Source organism: Pterocles gutturalis, unplaced genomic scaffold (assembly GCF_000699245.1).
Source record: "Pterocles gutturalis isolate BGI_N339 unplaced genomic scaffold, ASM69924v1 scaffold6370, whole genome shotgun sequence".
NCBI lineage: Eukaryota > Metazoa > Chordata > Aves > Pterocliformes > Pteroclidae > Pterocles > Pterocles gutturalis.
The window spans coordinates 44,742-64,319 of NW_010140597.1; the positions used below are offsets into that span (position 1 = coordinate 44,742).

A 19,578-nucleotide genomic window follows, 5' to 3' on the forward strand; every position below is an offset into this window, starting at 1 on the left:
CTCCATCCTTCTGTCAGTGCTTCTGATTTAATTTTGGAGCTAGGTTTTTTGATATCTGGAAATGGTGTAATTGTGGTTAACCTGCCAAGGTCAGTGTACATAGTCTTAGCAAAGAAGACACTCCTGTGAGGTTTTTTTCCTTTGGTGAAGTGACCATCTTCTAGGACAAATTGGTGGCTAGGTGCTGACAGCATTTCCTGGTGGAAGACAAATTATGCCCTTTTTTTTTTGATGAAGGAAAGGGAAAATGGAATGCTAAAATAGATAATCTGGAGAAAAGGCTGCGGGTATCATATAGACATGGTATTGAAAGTGCCATAGCAAGTTAAAGCAGTTACATTTCACTGGGATGCTCAGATTGGTCAGAATGATTGCAAGGAACTTGGAAAGAGGCCAGCACATCACTTTTCATATTGCCATGAGTCAAGTGGGAAAAGTTAGAGGTCTACCCCAGTTGTAGTACTGGAGTATTTATTAGAAACAGTCTGGTAATATGTATAGGCACATCCACAGAGTCAGTGTGTAGATCCTCAAAGAATAAGTGTTAAGGGAATATAACTTGGTTTTCTAATTTAACAGGGGGATGGTTTAGCAAAGTGAACTGCTGGGCTGTCCAGCTGATCCTGTTTGTGTTCACTAAACAAGAACTCTAAAAAAAATTATCTTTGTATCAGTGGCTTCATGAGAAGTTGTTGCACTCTTAAGCAGACAACTGGTTTGAAGTAGCCACTTTGTATACCTTTACTAAAAACTATGCTATTGCATACACATTCAGGAATGATGCTGAATGTGGTAAAGAAAAACAGAAATCAAAAGCAGCTGTTGAGTTCTAGAAGACTGAAGACTACCTCCAGATTATCTGTAAACATGGAAGCGCTGCTGATGGGGAATGAACATAATGATACTCTTTCAAAAACAAGGTCAATATTGTCATATTGAGTTTATTTGGGATGGGTTAGCCACGCTTCTGTTTCCTTCCATTGGTGTCTGATTGCTGGCTGTTTTGCAACTCAGAAGAGGGAACCACAGTGTTTTAGGCATGCATGTTCAGTGAGCAAACAAAATGAGCATTCTTCGTTACACAAAAAATTCTTAAACTCAAGTAGTTGCAAGAGGTGTGTCTTCAGTGAGAATTCACCTGTAGGTAATCCAAGTTTGGTTGTTTAATTACTTCTTTTCTTGTCTTCTATCTCATAACGTGAAGGTATTAATAATGTGGATTCTGGAATTTGGATTCATGTTATAAAGTTCAACGACATGTAAATGGGGCCCAAAATACAAGATGGGTTTTGGTTGTGTTTTTTGAAATTTTGGGGGGGGGGCTGCATATATGATTTGTGGGTGAAATGTGATTTCATAAATGAATGGTGAAATACAACTTAGAGTGACTTTGTCACAGAATCACAGAATGGTTGAGGTTGAAAGGGACCTCTGGAAGTCATCTGGTCCAACTCCCCTGCTCAAACATAGTCATCTAGAGCCAGTTGCCCACAACTGTGTCCAGAACCTTTTGAGTATCTCCAAGGAGAGAGACTCCACCACCTCCCTGGGCAGCCTGTGCCAGCGCTCAGTCATCCTCACAGTTAAAAAGTGTTTCCCGATGTTCAGAAGGAACCTCCTGTGTTTCAGTTTGTGCCCGTTGCCTCTGGTCCTGTCACTGGGCACCACTGAAAAGACCCTGGCTCCCTCTTCTTTGCACCCTCCCCTCAGGTATTTGTACACATTGATGAGATCCCCCTGAGCCTTCCCTTTTCCAGGTGGAACAGTCCCAGCTCTCTCAGCCTTTCCTCATCTGCTTCAGTCCCTTAATCTTCTTTGTGGCCCTCTCTCCAGTATGTCTGTGTCTCTCTTGTACTGGGGAGAACAGAATGGGACAAAAAAGGAAACTGTTATTGGAGGTAACATTCTCTGAAAATGGTTTTTAAACATATGTGTAATGCATGCTAATAGAGACTATTAGTGGCTCCCTATAAGAGGCATATTAACAATGACCAATTTACGTAAGTGCTCCTGGTGAAACTTAATACTGTAAACCCTGTATTCTGTAAGTAACAGCTAGATGTAGTTGGTGGGGCTTGTAATTTAATACAACACAACATGAATGGAGGTATTTAACAAAGAAGTATCCAGATTTTATGACTTCAAACGTCTGAAGTCAGGACTTTCTACAGTATCTTACGAAGGCAAATCTATGTCAGTTTTAAGTCATGTGAAAATACTTTACTTTCAGATAGTTGGCTTATTAATGTTCTGGGAAGTGCTGTAGTCCTTTGAGCTTTTTTGTGTACTTAAATAAGCAACTAGAAATAGTTCATATCACAGCGTTTTTTCTTAATGATCACCCTGTAACAGTCATAAGCTAATTCCAACAGGGCTTCTGGAATATGGCGCTACTATACGTAATGGCAAATCAGTGTTGATTATGAAGAAAATGCTCAGTGGGTCCATTTTTTTTCTTAATGCTGAGTTCCAGTTTACTACTAAATTTCTTGCTAAGAACTCTTTGTGATAATCATCTGCTTTCTTCTTGGCTCTGTTCAGCTTTGAATTTCAGCAGCAGACCACTTCTAAATTGAAAAGAAAGCAGGAGCTAAAGGATACAAGTACTTACCCATGTGGATTAGAAGATTGGGTTTTTATAAACCTCATTACAAACATATTCCACAGTGTTTTCAGTTTATAAATGCCTGTTTGTGACTTACAGCATGAGTTTTTCATATTGAAATTTAAGAAATTATTTTAAATTATGCAATACCAATTTTTTTAAACTTCCAAAAATACCTGAGACATTAATTTAAGAAGGAAATAAAACTAATTTTCAAATATTGTTTCAGAAATCCTGTCTTTCATATTAAAAGCAAAAATTGTAACAGGTAAAAAAGGCAAAAAGTAAATAAAGTTGAAAATCAGAACCACCAATTATGTATAGTAGGGATTGTAATTGTTTCTCAAAAAAGCTACTGCTAATAATTCTGCATGTTTTGGAATGTTTTTAGTGAGCCTTCTCACCAGCAAAAGGTACCTGAGTTCATAAAGGTTCTGCTGTACCATTGTATATGTTCATATAGGCAACTCCCCAGTCTGTTTCTCATTGCTGTAGTATCTTTTAGCCTAGCTTTATTAAACAATGCCGAGACAAAAATGACATAATTTTGTGGATGATTTGCTGAATTTGCAGCTAGCTAAATGATGATAGTTTTCATCAATTTTTTTTTTATATGCTAGCATTAGAAATTGTTTTCATAAATCTCAGCTTGGCTGCTTTATCTTTACTCTTTGGAGAGGTGGCAAGCAAAGAACAGTTTTGTTTTGTATTTTCCACTGCCCTTCCTTTTCCTTCTTCCCCTTCTTCCCCTCTCCCTCCCTCCCAGTTGAAGGAAAAATGAACAGAAGTATATACAAATAGCTTTAGACTGGATGATCCTGGGATGGAGGGCTAGGAATTTCTGATTTTTTTGTTTTGTTTTGTTTTTACTTTTTATCACACTATTTTTCTTTTAGATAACAGGTACTGGAAAAGCTAATCAAAGAGAAACAATAGCTGTGTCAAAAGAAAGTGGAATCATGAAAAGTATTATTTATGGTTTTGTCTCAAGTTAATATTTCAAGCTAATATTGAACAAAATGAGGCTTATAACTATTTTGAGCTCAGAATTTTACCCCCCAAAACCAGTCACAGTATATGTATTTTAATAAATACAATTTAATAATATGCTGTGGGACTGTTTAATTTTCATGCCTCAGGGTAGCACTGAGCACTATTTCTACTTTTAGAAGCTTCCTCTCATTAGTGCAGTACATTCTCTTATATCACACCTGTTTTAAAGTCCAAATCTGAATCTACAAATGTAAAACCTGACTTTTGAAATATTTGCTTTTTTGAACACTCTTCTTTAAAGGACCTATCAGGATCTCTCCCCAAAATGCTAGAAGCTTGAAGGATAAGGGAGGAACAATGTTGCATGGCCCAAACACATGTGCTTTCGTCATTAGCAAGGTACAGCATGACCTCATGTTGACCTCAAAGGTAAATCGCTAACAGGGAACAATTATACATGCCTGTGAAAGCAGCTTAGTTTTGAACATAATCAAGACAATATCTTCAGTGTGTAGAATAAAATTAAATTTACAACTCTGTCTGTCTGCCTTTCTCTTTCTCTCTTTTGTCTCTCTCCAAGTCTCTTCTTGAGAGAATGTTGTGTTTTTTTATATGTGTGTGTTGCGAAAGAAAATTACTTTTCTAGAGGTCATAATAAGTTCCTAAATATGGGGAGCCCAAAGGATCTTGTATCCAATTTAGTCAAATTGCACATCTTACAGTGAAATGCTCTTTTTAATGCAAAGGTTTCATTTGTTGTCTAGAGTATTGATCATGGAGCCTTCAGAATGTGTCTATATTACCTTGGGGAGTCTTGTGTAGTTCTGAAATGTATAGATCATTTAGACTTATGGGAAAGTTTTTAAAATATCAATGTTAATATTTGTGTGCTTATCTTAGACTGCCACACAAACCTATGACATTTTATTTTTTCATAGAAGACTCTAGATATTCTGTAGCATTATGTGATACAGCTCTACATATGATGGAATATGATTTAGCTAGCAGTTCTGAGCTATTTGGAGAAGAATTGCTGCCAGCATCTTGGAACTGTTAGCCATATCTGTCCCATATGATTTGTATAATATAATTGTTTGACATTAATTTTCTTTTCTTTTTTTTTTTTTTCTAGAATGAGAGAGCATATTCCTTCTGTGGAACAATAGAATACATGGCTCCAGATATTGTAAGAGGAGGAGATACAGGGCATGATAAGGTATGTTCTAAGTTCTGATTGATTGATCAGTATTTTTGATTCGTAATCTCTTCTAGGTAGCTGTATTGTTTCTCTAAAATACTTGCTCTAGTATTTCAGTATTTTTTTTTTCAAGTTTGATTTCTGATTCCCTCTTTTCTTTTTAAAAAGCACATGTTGAGAAAAAAATTTTCTTCTGGGCTTTTCTGTGATCCTTGTGTATTTGCAAAGATAGTTGCTAACAGTACAGAGACTTCTTCGGCTAGTTCTTCTAGATACTCTTGGCTTAATATATGAAGCATGAGATTTTGCATCCCTTGAAGCAAAAAAAACCCAAAAATATGAGGCCAAATTGTCATCATTTCACCAACTGTCATCTTGTATTGTATTAATGTTGTCAATACAAGTAAAGCTGAACTTCAGTTTCATGTATTTCCAAATTTCATGGAAGTAAAACTGAAGTTCAGACACCTGTAGTTAAATTTATTTTGTTGACATGATTAAACTGCTTCCTTTATTGTTCATAGTAGCATCTTGTCCTTTGAAAGAGAGAAAGATTCTGTAAGTTATGAGGTATCTCGGATATGAATGCTATGCCTAATATATGGGAAGCCAAAGATCACATGTGTTACCAGCAAACATAAGATAAAATTCCTTAGCATTTTCAGGTGCCCTGATTAAATGTGACCTGTAGTCTTGTGATTTTTGAAAGTTCCTTAGTTTCATTCCCAAGCTCCTAAAAACTCATGTTCCACTACTTCTTGGCAAGGTTTAGGTTCCTCTGTTATTTTGAGTAGAATTTAGAATTCTTATCCCTTCACAATGGTAAAAATAAAAATTAATTTGGTGTGGGGGAGGGGAAAGGAACTTAAGTAGTTGATGAAAAGTTTAACTTGAGAAATTAGTTGCCGAAGCTAAGTGGAGAGATTTCAAAATAAAATTGGTTTATCATAGAAAATATCTACAGTCAGTGCTGCAATTGTTTACGCTTTATTGTATCTAGGTTTGCATTTGTATTAATAGGTGGGCTCTTCCTTTGCTAGTTGCTTTCTGGGTGCATTGTTTTGTTCCTTCTTTTGTTTACAATTTTACTTTGAGGTAACATACACAACTATTGTTGTTCTGTAGGCTGTTGATTGGTGGAGTGTTGGTGTTCTTATGTATGAATTATTAACTGGAGCATCACCATTTACAGTTGATGGAGAGAAGAATTCCCAAGCAGAGATTTCTAGGTAAGATTCAAAACAGTAAAGTACACGTGCTTGCTCACAAAGTGATGCTTATACCATAGTATGTTTTGTGAGAGTTTTCATCTAAAATTTAGGAAGAAGGTGCTACCAGGGTAGCACTTTAGGTGCCTCAGTTCTGTTTAACAGAATGACATCTGGAAGCAGATAGATTTTTATTAACCTCAGCAGGTTATTGAAATAATAGAACTGACCTTTACAAAAGATCTATTTTGTTTAAATTACATGGAACCACAGCTTTGCAGATATTCAACCCTGTTGCTTGTTTACTGTTGAAAAGGAAGTTAACTGAAATAGGAAATTAAATGTAAATGAAATTATCACATTCAAAATCTTAATATGTAATGAGACATATATTTAGCAAGAGAGATTTTTGTCAGCTCTTGCTAGATCGCTCCATCAGACTACAGGTTTAAAGTGTCAGTATGCACCCTACTCCCACCTTTTTGTCGCAGGTAATATTTATTTTATTAATGTATAATGTGAAACAAAGAATGTGATCTTTTTCTAGCCATGCTTGCGTACCTGAGAATAAATGAATATACTGCTTTTGGAAATGAAATAACCTGTACCATTCTTGTATTTTACATGTAAACTTTTCCTGACTATCAGCTTTGTTATGTTCAGTAATCTCTACACTTCAAGGGTTTGTTTTCACTACCAAGGTAAAAGCATTGGAGCATTTTAAAAAAACCAAAGCAATAAGCTTGCCAAAATGCTACTAAAATCTCACCCCAAAATGAACATTTCCTATTACTGGATTTCTCTTGGAGCGAGGAGTTGAGGGCTTAAATTGCACAAATTAGTAACTGCTGTCAAGATCAGTTTGTAAGTTCAATCCCTGAACTAAGAATAGTCTTTTTCCTATCAGAATGTATTACCATGGTTCTGACTCTCACCTGAAGTAATTTGATATTTAAGGTTATAATGGGCAACAGAAAATACATAAATTATTTAGATAATTTATTTTACTTCTGTTGTAAATTCAGGCAATTTCTGGGAAGGTTGAGACCTGTTGATTGGTTTCTAGGTCCCTACCAGAACAGTAACCTTAGAGGGCCACTAGAAAAAATATGGGGGGGAGGGGAATCCATTAACAAAACAAAATTCTGGACATCACCTTCGTGATCATTGTGATGGAGTTAAAACTTAAATTAACTCTTCTGACCTTTTTAATGTTAGAAATTTTGTTGATTGCTTACTTATGCCATATCTGAATTAGTAATTTTGACTCCCAATATTTCCTAAATGGAACTCTGAAAGAGTTACAGATTTTTTAGAGAGAACCTTGACCTGAATTTTACAGATAGATGTTTTTCCTAAAAACTGGGAAACTTTTTTTTGATATGTATTCTGCAGGATTTGACTGTCTTTTGGTAGGTCCTTATGTGCTCTTTAATATCTTAATCTTTCTGATAATTTAAGATTAAATTCAAAGCTGAGGAACTGCAAGTTTGCTAATATCCATCCTCTGACAGCTAATAACCTAATTTCTGATCTAAATTTAGTTGTGGCAAGTTTACTGTGTTGTTGCTCAGCATGCATTTGTTCTGATTGGTGTTTATGGTACACATTTACAGACAGCAATCCTGTGGCTTTTATTTTGATAAATTTAGAAAGTAAATTCTTACGTTGAATTGAATCCAACCTACCTAGTGATTGCTAGATCCTTTAAAGGACAGAACAATCATTAAATCCAACTTGTAATTTGCATGGTGTTTTCTGGAATTTTGTCCTAGAGCTTATAGCTGTCTACCGAGAATGTACAGCATTTTTATGCTTAGATAGACAGGAGTCCAGAGTCCAAGAACTGATAGACAATAATGTAATGATGCTTTTCTAACAGAAAGCAGTGAGTTAGAAAATCTCTGACACGTGAAAGAGACCTTTTGATGCTAGACTTTGTGAATCACATCACATCAGTGACTGCCTACAGATCAGTTCAACCTTTCAGTAAAGCAGATGGCTGTAATAAAGTTATAAGTATTGCATCAAAGTCTCTGACTTGCCTAGAATTGGCAATGCACATGTAAATCTGACTGCTCAACGCTGGAACAAAAGAATCTGATATTAGTAGTTTAGAGATGAGAGGGCATTCAACAGAGTTGTTTTCAAATGTGAAACTCAAAACTCTGCTTTGGAAGCTTGTCCCTCTGCTCTTTAACAGGGTTACGGCTTGGGATTGCTTTCTCTTTTTCCCTGAAGATCAAGATGGATGTGTATGCTTTTGGTGATGTTTGTGATACAGTTCTGAGGGCACTGATAATAGACTATAGTAACAGTTCCAGCATAAGCCTCATGTTTCTGTTGGTTAGCTATGGTAATCCTTTCAGTATATCATGATCTGATTGTCCCTTTTACCTGGTGGAAGCAAAAAAAGCTCCAGGTTCTGCACTTCCAATGTTTTCTTATCAGCTGTTCCACAGTCAGATTCAGACATCTGCTTTCAGGCTAATCACAGTGGAGGGTGAAAGGTGGCTTCCAGCTCATTGTCACATTTTATGTCTGTATCTTGAACAAAATAGTTGGGTTTTTTTTAATGTCTATAAAATCCTTCTTCGGCTGGCATCTAGTGGTTACCACTTCCTAAACTTTTTTGTTCTCCTTCTTTGTAATTAGTTTTGTTTCTCACTGTTACTATTTTTAACAAGTTATGTAGTTATGGTTTTGAATAATGGATTGGCATTAGTTTGTTCAAGCACTCCATCTTGAGTTAGTTTTCCATAGCCTGTGCTTTACTTCTCAAAATGATCACTCAGTGGATATACTTAACAGTAATTTTTACAATGTAGTTCATAGATTCATAGATTTTACAATATAGTTCATAGTTCATCTAATGCTAACATAAATTGGTCAAAACTTTTCATAACAAAATCAGTGAGTTCCGTGGCTGATTTGTCAGGCTCAGCAGCCTGCACACCTGTTACACAGGAGTGGTTCTGAAGATACTGATAAAGAAAAGAAGCACCTGAAGGTCAAGGTGTCATTTCTCCACTGTGTCCTCCACTCATGGCAGAGTAAGCATCTCCCTCTCCTCAGCATTCATTAGCATATCCTTTGCGTTATCGTGTATACTCTTGGTCTGTAGTATTTATGGAAGAAACTCATCAGAGTGTAAATTCATGAAAAACAATACTGAGGGGGTTAGTTCCTAACTCTGCATAGTCTGCCATAGAGAAGGGTAAGATGGAAATGATCCAGGACATCAAAGTGATAACCTCCTTGACCTGTGCAAGGGGTGGCTTCTCTCAAAGTGTTTTCAGTACAGCCAGCGTGCTCTCAGCAGCACGGGTCATCTCAGCTGAGAGGGGTTGTACTAGGCTAGGAGAAGCAGAAAATACAGCAGACCAGTCCTGCAGCTTTGACCACAGTTGCCACTTGAGATACTTGATTCTTCTTGCTTACTTCTGTCGCTGTTATTGGACCACATGAACGTGAAATGTCCGAGAGGGTGGAGGCGATTCAGGAAAGGAAAGGAAGGTTGATGCTAAAGGCCATGGATTCTTTTCAGAAACACAGACATCACAGGAAGGACTTTGACACAAGCAACTTCCTTCCTCTGAACACTTTATGGGCTACTGTTACAGGCTTGAGTGACTTGCGCTTCACTAATGTAGTAGTGAAGTCAGACTCTCTTTACTTGATCAAGCTACTTGATTAGTCTTCACCCATTTCTGCTCTCTCACATGCTGATCCCATATAGTCTGTCTTCTCTGGCAGCTTGTTTTCCATCCTAGAACTTCTAAAGAAATTAGCTTCTTTCTTCACTGTAGTGTGGTTCTGTGAACCAGTCCAGGGCATCATGAATATTTTATAGTATCAGTCAACATCAAAAGTATTTCTGAACGAATGCCACTGGCATGTATAAATGGAGCTTACATGGAGTCTGCTTGTACAGCATGGCAAAATGCTGCCTTCTCTGCAGTGGGCTCCAGAAGGGTCAACAGATGGAAGATATCACTCAATATAATCATAGCTTACTTTTCACATAGCTGAATACCACTTCATTGTTAATTCTACTTACAAAAATAAATAATTTAAAACCATAATCTTGGCAAAAGGCATGAATTACTGATGCTGTTGCCACAGAAGTTTTCCATTAGGTAAAGTACAGTGTTATACCAAACTATTATTGGCAAAATATGCGTGCTAATTATTTTGACAGACATAATCTTTATAGGGGATTTGTTCCCCCAAGAATTTAAGGAGTGGTTTCTACCCAAAGAGCAGAATGTCAAGTAGTATGAGAAATTACTTAATAAACCTATCTCAGTTTTAGGTGGGAGTCTCTACTCAGTTACTGCCACATCAATAGTACAACCAGTTTCAGTTCTCAGGCTGACAAAAGACATGGAATATGTCACTGGCAATTTGCAGTTAGAAGGATGGCACTCACTAGTGTTGTTACTGCAGAAGTACTTCTTTTGCCTTAGAATTTTCTGGTAACTTTGCATTGCAGGGTTCTATAAAAGATTTTCCCTGCTTATGTTTGTTTCACTCTGTTTTTCTTATGTGAACGTTTGTATTTGTGTCAGAAGCCCAAGACATGGGCAAGAATCTTATTGCTAGCACTTACCAGCATCATTATTACAGAGACTGATCTTGTGAGGCTGAACAGAGAGATTATACTATTTTTTTTTTTCTCTTTGTTCCCCATGTTACCAACCATCCCAATTCAGCATGTTTTTTCAGAGACATTTTAAAATTTTAACTGACTTGGCCATCTGTAATATCTGACATTTTTCAGACAGGAAAATCCTCTCAGATTTTTCTTTTGGATTCTAAGGACATCCCAGAGTCTCAATTCCATTGCTTTAGAAATCAATTTTAAAACATACAGACTTGGGGTTTTTCCCCGCCCTTTTGAGAGCCCAAAGAGAATATGTGTCTTTCCAGGATCTTTGTTATACACTTTTCTCATTCTGTCATGAGAAAGGTTGATAAATAAGTGTCTTCCGACTCCTCTAACTGAAGTGATTTTCAAGCTAAGAAGACATTGTAGATTTTGTTGGCCTTCCTGTAAATCAAGTAATTTGGCTATCAAGATATGCTGTCTTCTGTCTTACAACAGGAAGGTTTTATTACTTCCTTACCCACTTCCCCTTTCTGAAACTGGATGATTTCTGAAGGGGCTGAATATTTACTTCTCCACCAGTCCTACAGTGTAAGAATCTTCTTGTTTAGTTATATTTAAATTTGGTATTAACATCCCTAGTTAAGAAACCACTTAGCAATATTGTACTTTCTTCTCCTTTTCTGTAAAGTTAAGCATGTCCAGAAGTTGAAGACAAGGCTTATGATTGCTATTACTTCTGCTAGCAGAGTGGCTGTGATTTAGACCCTTATTGGCAGATCATCCTTACATCATTTGAAGAGACAAGCCATCTTAAAACTCAGACTGCATTTTCCTATCTCATTTCAGTGTTACTTAAACCAAGAGGTTAGCTTGCTTTGTCTTTTTGTTTGCTTGAAACTGGACAATATGTCAGTAGAAATAACTCCTGGGATATGCACATATTGAACTTGGTGTTGTTCTTTCACACTGGCAGGACAAGATTATTTAGGAAACAATCTGTTTGCATCTATTTTTGGAGTAATTCAAGAAGTTACATATTTCAAGATAAAAAATTTCCCATGGGATAGCTGACTCTAAGGATATGTCATGCAGTAACTTTAAAGAAAATTTAGAAATGTCCTACAGTCATCAACTTAAGCCCTACCAGAGACATAAAACATTTGAGATTTTAGTGCTGCCACAACCTCAGATAATTTCAACCTCACAGTCTCTCATGGCATCAAAATCTTTTGGTCTGCGTTTAGCGGAGGCACTCTAAAGTCCTTCTTGTATGTACTGTGTTTCCTGAAGTCACCATAGTGAGAGTATGCATAGAGATATATAGATACCAAGTTGAACATGAGCCAGCAATATGCCCTTGTGACAAAGGCAGCAGAAATAGTATCCAGGGCTGCATTAGACAAAGTATTGGCAGATTGAGGGAGGTGATCCTTCCTCTCTAGTCAGCAATGGTGAGGCCACGCCTGGAGCACTGGGTCCAGTTCTGTTCTCCCCAGTACAAGAGAGACATGGACATGCTGGAGAGAGTTCAGCAAAGGGCCACAAAGAAGATTAAGGGACTGAAGCAAATGAGGAAAGGCTGAGAGAGCTGGGACTGTTCCACCTGGAAAAGGGAAGGCTCAGGGGGATCTCATCAATGTGTACAAATACCTGAGGGGAGGGTGCAAAGAAGAGGGAGCCAGGGTCTTTTCAGTGGTGCCCAGTGACAGGACCAGAGGCAACGGGCACAAACTGAAACACAGGAGGTTCCCTCTGAACATTGGGAAACACTTTTCAACTGTGAGGATGACTGAGCGCTGGCACAGGCTGCCCAGGGAGGTGGTGGAGTCTCTCTCCTTGGAGATACTCAAAAGGCTTCTGGACACAGTTGTGGGCAACTGGCTCTAGATGACTATGTTTGAGCAGGGGAGTTGGACCAGATGACTTCCAGAGGTCCCTTTCAACCTCAACCATTCTGTGATTCTGTATGCTAACAGGTTTTGTGTGTGTATCTTTTTAAGGTATGTGTTGTCTGTGTGTGCATTCTCAATTTTCCTTCGGAGTCCTTGGCTTCTGGATCTACATTTGGAGTAACTGAAGGAAAACTCACTTTCTTCTTTATCTATAACTGTAGGAGCTACACGTATGAAAGATAGGTATTGAAATGTGATTCTACTTAGGCTTCCAAGATTTTCAGCTTCCACTAGCTTTATTCGGTGGCTCCTAGTCCTTGCAGTGAAAGAGACAGCGAGGCCCCTATCCACTTTCTCTTAATAATTTGTCATTTTGGGGGGTACACTCTGCCCAGTCCTCTTAAGTCTCCTTTTCACTGAGTTGGATAGTCCTAGCCTTTTTTGCAGATCTTCATATGAAACACATTCTATATTTCTGATTAATCTTGTTACTCTTCTCTATAACCTTCCCAGTTATAATGCCTCATTTTTAGAGTAGAGCATGAGTACTGCACACAATATACAAGGTGCAAGGAAACATGAAATGTCCCAAGTGTGGGTTTTTTTCTCTTCAATTTTCTAATAATTTTGAACACTGGAATTGTTTTTGGTTCTTTGACTGCTGTTAGGCATCAAATTGATGTTTTTGTAGAGCTATCTGTTGTAGCTATGAGATTTCTTTTGTATATTAATAGTAAGCTCAGTATGTATGAAATGAGGATTGCTTTTCTTTTGTGGATTAAGTTGCATAATTTATCTCCCACAGATGTCATGTTTCATGTCCACATTTCCTCAAACCTTCCTTTATTAAAAAAAAAGTTAATTCCACATTTGTCATCCCCCTGTCTTTGGGTACAATAGAAGTTTAAGTGAAAGGTTAAACATTACCACTATTATGGTAACTCTGATTTAATACTCAACACATTAAGTAATTAGCAAATAATTGTTATTTTGTTTTACAGGAGAATATTAAAAAGTGAGCCACCTTATCCACAAGAAATGAGTGCACTGTCTAAGGATATAATTCAGCGTCTTTTGATGAAAGACCCTAAGAAGAGGCTAGGTTGTGGTCCCACTGATGCCGATGAAATCAAACAGCATCCCTTTTTCCAGGTAAAACAGACAACAAAACTCCCCAGATACCACTTACTCTACTTTAATGTCTTTGAAATCCAAGTCTAAAGCAATTCTGTAGTTTTGCTAACAGAATAGCTTAGAGATGTGTTAATTGCCTGAATAATTGCGTTGAAGTTAGTAAGAATATCCATGTGCTTGTGTATATGGATTTTGTGCATGCCACAAGAAGGACGTGGTAGATCTTTAATATATTCTGTGGGTTCGTAACAGTTACTTGAAGCAGCCAGAAGACACACTACTTAAACCATAAATTTTAATGGAAAACACATTATATGTTGTGTTGGTTTTTTAAAATAAAGTTTGCCACTAACATTATTAGTAAAATCTGAATATTGATAAAATTCACCATTAGTGAATGCCTCTTCTGCATTTTCCTTTGCCTAATTAAATCTTTAATCTTGTTTAGTAGATTTTAATCCTGTTCAGGTTTCAGTGTATTAACATTTGTTTTCAAACGATGATGAAGATTGAATTTGCCTACAACATCTGTACTCTTCCATCCATTACAATTAAAATCGTTTGTGTGCTTTCTTTGAAAAGATTAAGTATATATTTCTGGTGCTTCTGAAGTTAAATATATTGTTAAAATTGTGGCGTATTTAAGGTTGTCAGTATAAATTAAACCTTTCAAATAAATGTTTTCAATGTAATTATCATAACATTCAGCATGGGCAATATCTTGGCTTTTTAACTTCTGAATTTCTCTTCATCCCTTCTGTATTTCCTTCCTAAGAGAGTCTGACAAAGTAGAGTTAAACTTCCTGTATTCACTGTTTGTTTTGAAAGATACTTTTTTTCCTCATACAACAGTTTCGAATCTTGACTTAATTTCAGTTCCACTTCTTTACAGTAATAGGACCATTTTCTCATAACTACCATATCTATGCTTCCTACTTCTAGCTGTGCGTTTAAGTGGAAATCCAGAGGCATTATGCTCTCAGGGCTCTGGAAGCTGAGACTAGTAATTAAACATAGAAATCAGCAATGAAAAGTTGAAGATACCATTTATATTTTTGTGAATACTTGCAGTATTTCCTCTGAAACAGAGGAAGAAATTTAAGGGCTGTCGTGCAAATTGTTTAGCTTATCTCCACTGTTAAATTTCTTGTTGATTTTTTTTTTTTTTTAAACTGGATTCTACCTACTCACAAATAGGTATGATACTTCTTGCCTTTTCCTAAGCATATTATTAGGGCATAATTTGAATGCTTTTCATCTGCCTGTTGAAAATAGCAAATGGAGTTAGTCCTGTTTGTTTCTGGACAAGTCTCTTTCCAATATTTGTTTCTGTTAAATTTTCATTTACTTCAGACTTATTTTCCTGTTTTTGTTTTAGAATATGAATTGGGATGATTTAGCTGCCAAAAAAATACCAGCTCCATTTAAACCTGTAATCAGAGATGAATTGGATGTCAGTAATTTTGCAGAAGAGTTTACAGAAATGGATCCAACATACTCTCCTGCAGCAACCCCTCAGACTTCAGAAAAAGTATTTCAGGTATTGTGAGAATTCACATTGATTAAAAAGAAATCATTTATTGAACAATGTGTATAGATAGCTTTTATTTTTTATTATTGAGAATTAGCTATGTAATTTTCAACTCCAGTTCACAGGGTTGTTTGTTCAGCAATTGCAAAATGAGAAGGGTGGAAATAATTGTATTGTAGACATAAAATTCCATGTCTCTCCATTTCCAGCTGAATGTCCTACCTCCTGGACTAAAGTCAGTCTGTCCTTCACTGTTTCTTCATACCTTGTCATCTTGACTCCATCAGCCTGGGCTACAAGCTTTGAGAACAGCAATGTAGTTTGCCCCTGTCCACATTGTGCTCTAGTTGAGGTATTCCTTTGGGAAGCGGGAGCTAACTGCAGAGTTGAAAGTAGGCCTTCCGTGTCCTCTTGGAGTGCTCTCATTACCAGACTATATACGAATCAGTTACAAACCTTTCCTTGCCTCTTCTCCATGCTATTAAAGAATGTTTTAAACTGGAAGAGGGCAGATTTAGACTAGATATTAGGAAGAAATTCTTTGCTGTGAGGGTGGTGAGGCACTGGAACAGGTTGCCCAGGGAAGCTGCGGATGCCCCATCCCTGGAGGTGTTCAAGGCCAGGCTGGATGAGGCTTTGAGCAACGTGGTCTAGTAGAGGGTGTCCCTGCCCATGGCAGGGGGGTTGAAACTAGGTCCCTTCCTCTGAGGTCCCTTCCAACCCAAAGTGTTCTGTGGTTCTATAATGAACCCTTCTTGGACTGCACAGTCTGGATGACAAATGAGAAAAAACAGCTCATGTGCAGCCTTGGACTTGGAACCAAAGCTGCAGAGGTGAACAGCAGTTCAGATTGTTTTCTCTCTTCCCCCTCTTTGTGCTTTGTTGTTTTTTATTGTCTGTTTTTGAGCAGCTTAATGCTTAGTGTACAGGAATATAGCATCATATTTTGGAAGTTGTTAGATTTGTAGTGACTATGGCAAGCAGTTTATGCATGTCGTAGTACAATTTGAGTCATCCTGCAGTGGTATCCACAGCTGTTCTTGTTATGATACGCAAACTGGGCACATCATTAACATGAAGCGTATTTTGTCTTGACATTCAAAATGGTTTAATGTTTACATCACAACATAAAAACTATTTCATGCCTTAACTTAAAGGTGTTCTGGGAAACTAGCTAGTTTGAAGTATGAGCCTTTAGCACTATTGCAGAACAATTGAAGCTGATACAGATTTTTAGCATTATTTACCAGAATTTTTGTATTATTATTGTTTTATTTATAACTGTGGAGAATCATACAACTAATTCCGGGAAGATGCCCGTTCACATTGAAGAGAGCTGTATCTCCCCATCAGTGAGCCAGTTAAAGTTTCTGTATTATGTTATGACTTCTCTCTGACTTCTTTGGAAAATTGTTCTGAAATGTCTAATGTTTGTATGCAGTATGATAGTTTGTGTGCAACAATTTCAAATCGTGTCCTTTTCTAATGTCTTAATTTCATAGGGATATTCTTTCGTTGCACCTTCTATTTTGTTTAAACGCAATGCAGCTATAGTAGATCCTCTTCAGTTTTATATGGGGGATGAGCGGCCTGGAACCACAACTATTGCCAGAAGTGCTATGATGAAGGTAATAATAATATAAAGAGCTGAATTGATTTGCTTAACTTAGAACTGCATATAATTTTCAAAGCAGCTATCACAAGCTAGGCTACCAATTGCAAAATAGTCATTATTCATTTATCTATTCTCTGTAATGGCTCCTCAGATGATCCAAGCATATAATTTGCATGTGGTACTATTAAGGAGCAGTTGAAGTTTAATCTAAAAAAGGAGACGATTGTCTAGTTTTCCAGAAGTCTGAAGTATAGTAGTAATAGTAATTTGACTCCTGATAGTTCTTATTCAGCCAACCATTGCCGATAGTTTTGAAGCTACTTTAATTATATCGGAATTTCTTCAGTGATGTATTTGCCCAAAAGTATGTAATGTTGTGTGAAGCATTTGAAGAACACATGCTATTGTGATGTCTTCAAACGAGCACACAGTTTTGTGGATAAATGTATGTACAGCCATCTTTGATTCTGTTTGTCTGAATATTTTGTATCTTAAGCTACTGTATTAGTAATGATTTATTTAGTGAATGTTTGTTTACTGTAACGTAAGATTTAATCTTTGATTGTTAGAATAAACTTTATGCATTTTATTAAATAGAAGTTAAGATTATATTTTATAAAAAAGAGAGCTCTTTTACAATTGTAAATGTAGATAAAAGATTCTTACAAAACTTTACTCTTTGTCTTTGACTGTGTATACTAAAAGTATTCTGCAGAACTAAATACAGACAGTTTCCTAACAGGACTCTCCATTTTATCATCATTATGAACTGGATCTGAAAGAGAAACCATTGGGAGAAGGAAGTTTTTCCATTTGTCGAAAGTGCTTACACAAGAAAACTAGCCAAGAGTATGCAGTAAAAATAATTAGCAAAAGGTATAAATATTCTGTAAGACAATAAAAATATTTTCTTTGCTTACTGTCACCGATGGATTAGAATAATTTTTGCTACATTTTTGGAAGTGGAAAATTAACTTTAAAATTATTTCCTATTTGAAGAATCTACAGAAACATATAGTAACCTTATGACCCTTAAAAGATTCTGAGAAACAAAATTCAAACAAGATTCTTGAAACAAAATCTTATTCTTGTTGGAGAGGACACAAGAAGAAACCTAAAGAGTACTTTTCTGGTTCCTAGTTGTATTCTACCCTAATTTCCCCTAATTTCGCTCCTAACCAGATGGAGGTATAAAACGCTTCTGTCTTTAGACCTAAGTGAACTGAATGTAGGCTTATGCTAGCTCCCTTTTCTAAGCAGCCCAATTGATTGCCTAGGACATTGCTTTTAAGAAGGATCTGTAGTGTGGGTTGCCTCAGATCTAATTGTGTGTGTGAAATGGAATTAGACTATGGAGTTTTAAGTTGTATCGTGTTTCCTGGGTGTTCTCTAGAGAACACCACAAAGGAGGTAGCTGACTTGCTTTGTACATGGGGGCCATCTGGTCCTTTGCCAGAATAGATAGACACCCCTGGCAGTTTCTGCCCAGAGAAAAATAAAGAGAAGAGATTCTTTGAGAGGTAGATGGATTTTTAGCTTCATTTTGCAGTGTTCACTGGTATGTCCTTAGTGTGTTGTAGAATGCTGTCGGGCTCTCAGCATGATGTCAGCTCTCAGAATGATAATTCACAGTGATCTCTTCTCCAAGGCATTTGGCTGTACCTCTGTTTTTTCTAGACTCTAGAAGTAACTGTCCACCAGACTTAAGTGTTTGATCACGTGCTTTTTGGATAGGATAGGTTCAAGAATAGGACACGTAAATATATGTGTCTGAGTCAGTTTTCTGAGATCTGCTACAATTAATGGATGTCTACTCAAAACTATTATTGGAGTGTACAAATACAGTCAAGTGACCAGGTTCTCTAGCAGTGGGATTCAGTAACTTAGGCATCTACATAGTGCCATTTTAGTATCTGTTGGTGTCCTCTCTGTCCTCCAGTTCCCATCAGTCTTGCGACTACTACCTTTCTGTAGATGTCTTTATGGCCAATGTCTTCCAGGCTCTCCTATGCTTAGGCCACTGAATCCTACTCTATATATGTATTTTATAGTGAATTAGTTCACCCTGTAAGATTAATTAACTAGAATTTCACTCATTATGATGAGACCTTAGACAAATAGTATGCAATAGACACCTACGTTGGGTATTTTAATCTGGAATTCTCTGCCTTGTGTCTACGTTCAAATTTTTTTTTCTGTGGTGCGTGCAGAGCTGCAGATCAGTGCTCCCATCTCATCTTAAGCTAATGCATTTTTTTGATTCTAGATAACAATAAGCAGACTAGTATTCTGATAGAACTAAACTTTTAGGTATTATGTCCCTAAATGATATTACTCACAGGTTCTTTTGCTCTTTCTCCTTCATCTTGGTGGACCAGGCTAAATGAAGCTTTTTGTTCTTTGTTTTTTTGTTTGTTTTGTTTTGTTTTTTGGTTTTTTTTTGTTTAGGATTGCAGGCTATGAACAGACTCAGAGCGTGTTTGTGTAGTATTTAGAGGTAGCAGTAAACCCACACTCAGAATGGCTGGACACAAGCCAGCCTTGAATAAGAAATTGCTAAACTGTAAATAATATTGCTTTGAGGACCACACACAGTAACTCTTCTGAAAGGAAAAGTATAATAGGTTTCTAGTAACTTCTTTGCTCAAAGTCAGATAAGTCTTTCACTCCTACCCATCAAAGGTGCCAAAAAAGTGAATCCTGCACCTAGGCAAACCTTTTCATTATACTTGAGGTGAAAGCTCAGATCAAGAGTTCCGCTGTGGTGTTGCTTTGTTAGTGCTGCTGGAC

The 19,578-nt window shown here is 37.0% G+C and overlaps 1 protein-coding gene across 1 annotated transcript in view; it reads left to right on the forward strand.

Moving 5' to 3' along the window:
* Positions 1-19,578, forward strand: part of RPS6KA5 (ribosomal protein S6 kinase, 90kDa, polypeptide 5) — a gene marked incomplete at its 5' end in the record, with an annotated part of 64,796 nt that overhangs the window by 33,060 nt on the left and 12,158 nt on the right. The window contains 6 exons of the mRNA XM_010083726.1: positions 4,731-4,814; positions 5,922-6,025; positions 13,510-13,660; positions 15,021-15,182; positions 16,676-16,801; positions 17,531-17,664. Of these exons, the coding sequence (XP_010082028.1) occupies positions 4,731-4,814; positions 5,922-6,025; positions 13,510-13,660; positions 15,021-15,182; positions 16,676-16,801; positions 17,531-17,664 (761 nt within the window). The remainder of the gene's footprint in view (positions 1-4,730; positions 4,815-5,921; positions 6,026-13,509; positions 13,661-15,020; positions 15,183-16,675; positions 16,802-17,530; positions 17,665-19,578) is intronic.